Source organism: Vigna umbellata, chromosome 1 (assembly GCF_029865625.1).
Source record: "Vigna umbellata cultivar VRB3 chromosome 1, Vumbellata_1.0, whole genome shotgun sequence".
Taxonomy (NCBI): domain Eukaryota; kingdom Viridiplantae; phylum Streptophyta; class Magnoliopsida; order Fabales; family Fabaceae; genus Vigna; species Vigna umbellata.
In genome coordinates, this window is record NC_142165.1 from 39,380,355 (window position 1) to 39,385,146 (window position 4,792).

At 38.9% G+C, this 4,792-nt stretch overlaps 1 protein-coding gene across 1 annotated transcript; it reads left to right on the top strand.

Moving 5' to 3' along the window:
- The first annotated feature begins 361 nt into the window (after nt 1–361).
- LOC148205317 (elongation factor G-2, chloroplastic-like) lies at nt 362–4,379 on the top strand. The gene is made up of 4 exons (XM_088102972.1): nt 362–715; nt 1,080–2,494; nt 2,965–3,477; nt 4,039–4,379. The coding sequence occupies exons 1-4, from the start codon at nt 472–474 to the stop codon at nt 4,204–4,206; spliced, it is 2,340 nt and encodes a 779-aa protein (XP_087959098.1). The 5' UTR covers nt 362–471; the 3' UTR covers nt 4,207–4,379.
- The last annotated feature ends 413 nt before the right edge of the window (nt 4,380–4,792 follow it).

Here is a 4,792-nt window from a genome sequence, read left to right on the forward strand (position 1 = left end):
TGTTGTCAAATTTGGTTGTTCTAGTATCATTTTCCTTCGTATAAGGCCATGATGAGTTCAATCCTTTGGAAGAGAACCCACTCCAAGGAGAGGGCTAATTGTTATCCACGTTGCCTTTATTTTCCAACCATGAAAAATAGATAACTAAAAACTCAAACCATGTAAGCTAATCGCATATTTTGTAGGTCATTAAGACACAGGAGCACAATATTTTCTGTTCTCTAAAATATTAAATTAATATATTTATTAAATTTATTTCTGGTGAAGCTTAAATTCGTAAAATAGAAAAAGCTGTAATTTTATATATACCTTAATAAATGATTTCTTTTATATATAATAAAGTGCAGGGAATAGAAGACACTATCTTGTTCCTAGGCCTTACCGAAAACTTGAGGCCAGGGTGAGTGTGTGGCTTTGTTTATCTGAAACACTGCAACATAACAGAACAGAGAAGGAGAAGAAGCTCAAAATATGGCGGCAGAGTCATCATTGAGGGTGGCGACGACCACTCTTTGCAACCTCAATGGGTCTGAGAGAAGAACAACCCCTCTCTCTCCGCTTCGCTTCATGGGTTTTCGCCCTCGACCCTCTTACTCTCTCACTTCCTCTTCCCTCTCACACTTTTTCGGGAGCACACGCATTAACTCCAATACTCCCTTTCCACGCCAACACGCTCCCAGAAGACCCTTTTCTGTTTTCGCCATGGCGGCTGATGGTATTCATCTCCTTATCTCTAATAATTTCTTCTGTTTGTTTTTAACTTCCTTTCTGCTTCGCGACTAATCTAATGTTTTGAATGTGGACCTGGTTTATTGAGGGAAATCAAAATGAATGAAACTCCTTTTTTCTACAGTTTCCTCCGCTTTTTGGGTTTGTTTCAATTTTGTATCATGCTTAATATATTTGTGTTATTCTTGAATTTCGGCTTCGGTTGTGATATTAGGGAGAAAACCGTTGTTTGTGTGTTCAATTGAGATTTTAAGCGAGATAAGGTGTCCACTTTTATTCTGTAAGACTAGGAAATGTGGTTGGGTTTCTTTCATCCTTTTGGAAATGACCCTTTTTAACTTTGCTTCCAGATTCAAAGAGGAGTGTTCCGTTGAAGGATTATCGTAACATAGGTATCATGGCTCACATAGATGCTGGAAAGACTACTACGACTGAACGAATTTTGTATTATACTGGAAGGAACTACAAAATTGGAGAAGTGCATGAGGGAACTGCAACCATGGACTGGATGGAACAAGAACAAGAAAGAGGGATTACCATTACTTCTGCTGCAACCACTACATTCTGGGATAAGCACCGGATCAACATTATTGATACTCCTGGTCATGTCGACTTCACCTTAGAAGTGGAGCGAGCTCTTAGGGTGTTGGATGGAGCTATATGCTTGTTTGATAGTGTTGCTGGTGTGGAACCACAATCAGAGACTGTGTGGAGGCAGGCAGACAAATATGGGGTTCCACGAATTTGTTTTGTCAACAAAATGGACCGCCTTGGAGCAAACTTTTATCGAACAAGAGACATGATAGTAACAAATTTGGGTGCTAAACCACTTGTAATTCAGTTACCGATTGGTTCAGAAGATAGTTTTGCGGGAGTTGTAGACCTTGTTAGGATGAAAGCTATAGTTTGGTCAGGAGAAGAGCTGGGTGCCAAGTTTGAGATTGTAGATATTCCAGAAGATCTTCAAGAGCTGGCTCAGGATTACCGATCCCAGCTGATAGAAACCATAGTTGAGTTAGATGACCAGGCTATGGAGAACTACCTGGAAGGAATTGAACCGGATGAGGAAACTATAAAAAAATTAATTAGGAAGGGAACCATATCAGCCAGTTTTGTGCCAGTGATGTGTGGTTCGGCTTTCAAAAACAAGGGTGTCCAACCGTTGCTCGATGCTGTAGTTGATTATCTACCATCACCACTTGACTTGCCAGCAATGAAGGGCAGTGACCCAGAAAACCCAGAAGCGACAATAGAGAGGATAGCAAGTGATGATGAACCTTTTGCTGGATTAGCTTTCAAGATCATGAGTGATCCATTTGTAGGCTCCCTTACATTTGTCAGGGTGTATGCTGGAAAGCTAAGTGCTGGGTCTTACGTACTCAATGCAAACAAAGGGAAAAAGGAGAGAATTGGTAGACTTCTAGAAATGCATGCAAACAGCAGAGAGGATGTTAAAGTAGCTTTGGCAGGTGATATTATCGCTCTCGCAGGTTTGAAAGATACTATAACAGGTGAAACATTGTGTGACCCTGATCATCCAATCGTGCTCGAACGGATGGACTTCCCTGATCCTGTCATTAAGGTTGCAATTGAACCCAAGACTAAAGCTGATGTTGACAAGATGGCAACTGGTTTAATCAAGCTTGCACAGGAAGACCCTTCTTTCCACTTCTCCCGTGATGAAGAGATAAACCAGACAGTGATTGAAGGGATGGGAGAATTACATCTTGAAATCATTGTTGATCGGCTCAAAAGAGAATTTAAGGTAATCTCTAATTCATTTCTTTTGAGAATTTTCAATGATCGGTTAGCATGGTTGTGTTTATTAGCTGCTTTTGTCTTTGAAACTCTTAACTCCATCCTTGATGCTGTGCATGGAATACTTACGATTAGAAGTAATAATGGTAAATAAACATGGACATTATCACATTAGACTGTAGCGGAATCTGTTTGCTTGCACTTTGATTTTTCACTATTACCTGTAAAATAAGAACAAAGGAATAAAGAACCACCCTTGATAAAATCTCTGTATATCATCTGATAAAGCATTAGTTTGTCTGGTGTACTATTCCTTTCCATTTTTATAGGCTTGTTCCCTTGGCGTGAACATTTCTTCCCTTCTCCATATCTCTCTTCCTTTAGTAGTTTTATGCTAAATTACTTTTACACATTTTAAGGATTATGTAGCAATAACATAATTTTGGGAAAATCACATTATCTATATTTGTTAAGCAGGTGGAAGCTAATGTTGGTGCTCCTCAAGTAAACTACCGGGAAAGCATTTCAAAAATCTCAGAAGTGAAGTATGTGCACAAGAAACAGTCAGGTGGACAAGGTCAGTTTGCAGATATCACAGTAAGGTTTGAACCCATGGATCCAGGTAGTGGATATGAGTTCAAGAGTGAAATCAAAGGAGGTGCTGTACCAAAAGAATATATTCCTGGGGTGATGAAAGGATTGGAAGAGTGCATGAGCAACGGTGTGCTTGCTGGCTTTCCAGTTGTTGATGTACGAGCGGTACTTGTAGATGGTTCTTATCACGATGTAGATTCGAGTGTGTTGGCATTCCAGTTGGCAGCAAGAGGAGCATTTAGGGAAGGAGTTAGAAAAGCTGGACCGAAGATGCTTGAACCTATAATGAAGGTTGAAGTTGTTACTCCTGAAGAACATCTAGGTGATGTAATTGGTGATCTCAACTCAAGAAGAGGTCAGATCAACAGTTTTGGTGACAAACCTGGTGGCCTAAAGGTAAGTTTAGTAACTTGGTTCTCTTGGATTATCCTATTAAACTTCTCCTTGTTGGATTGTTATATTAAATTTGAAGGTACTGCTCGAAAGTTCTTGTGCCGTATTGTTTGTCTTAAAATGATCTACATTTCCAAATTCATATATTTTATACACAATTCTAATTTATGGAACAACATCCAAATAAAGGAAAAGTGGGATAAAAAAACCCTCCCAACCTCACCCATCATAATCTTCGAAAAAGACCGTATGGATATTCCCACGAGGTATGATCATAAAAAACAGTGTATATCACCTAGGGGACTGCTCTCTTGTTTATCATGTTGGTTGATTGTAATTGAAAACTTTTGCCTATCGGGCTGGTGAAATAGTAGGATTGAGTAGAGTTGATTCGAAGGTCTTGGGTTCTATATGGGTCTTAGGACTACATGGATACATGTGAATAGGATGAATGAGGACAATGTTCATGTTCTCTTTTTTTTTTCTTCAGTGGATTGTTTTGCTTTTAGTTTGGATTGGAGGTGGACTTTATTCCTTTCTTGCTTTTGTTGGTGACAAACGCAGGTTGTTGATGCCCTGGTACCTCTTGCTGAGATGTTCCAGTACGTGAGCACACTCAGGGGGATGACAAAGGGCCGTGCATCCTACTCAATGCAATTAGCCTTGTTTGATGTGGTGCCACAGCACATTCAGAACCAACTTGCCTCAAAAGAGCAAGAAGTTGCCGCTTAGTGTATTTGCTTGGTCTCCCAACAAGGAATTTCTTACTTTTGATAGCCGTATTGTGTCCATTGTCAAATAGTTGGGTTTGTTTTTGGTATTTATTTATTGAAATTTTCCTTGTACAAATACAAGGTTAGCCAACTAAAATTTCAGAAGAAAAATAGGAGACGATTTTTCTTCCACATTGGAGAGAGAATGAACTGATATGGGGCAAATAAGAATGCATCTTTTGTTGTTTTGGGGGGAAAAACAAAGCGTGCTCTTGGATTCGCAAAACCATTCCGAGAACCCAAAATTATTTCCTATCTTTTGTTTTCAGTAGAAACTACAAATCGAATGTGCCCACGTGACATGATGATTTTTCGAAGGTGTGTATAACAGTACATACTGAATGATTTTGACAACTTAATCACCTAGTTGTGGTAGCACTACCTCCATTTGATGCCAAAAATGATAGATAAGCAAACATTATTTGATTAACTAATAGTGTAAAAGTTTGAATTTGAAGGCAAAAATACTATAATGCAAAAATATTATCTTAAGAGAAGAAAAAAGAAGAAGCACTAAATAGCTAAGAATTGTAAAGGAAAAATCA

Excerpts from the sequence above, each read along its gene's own strand:
- LOC148205317 (XM_088102972.1), top strand. The coding sequence starts at position 472 with ATGGCGGCAGAGTCATCATTGAGGGTGGCGACGACCACTCTTTGCAAC. Across the intron at positions 716-1,079 it reads TTTCGCCATGGCGGCTGATG|ATTCAAAGAGGAGTGTTCCG; the intron begins GTATTCATCTCC and ends CTTTGCTTCCAG. Across the intron at positions 3,478-4,038 it reads ACAAACCTGGTGGCCTAAAG|GTTGTTGATGCCCTGGTACC; the intron begins GTAAGTTTAGTA and ends TGACAAACGCAG.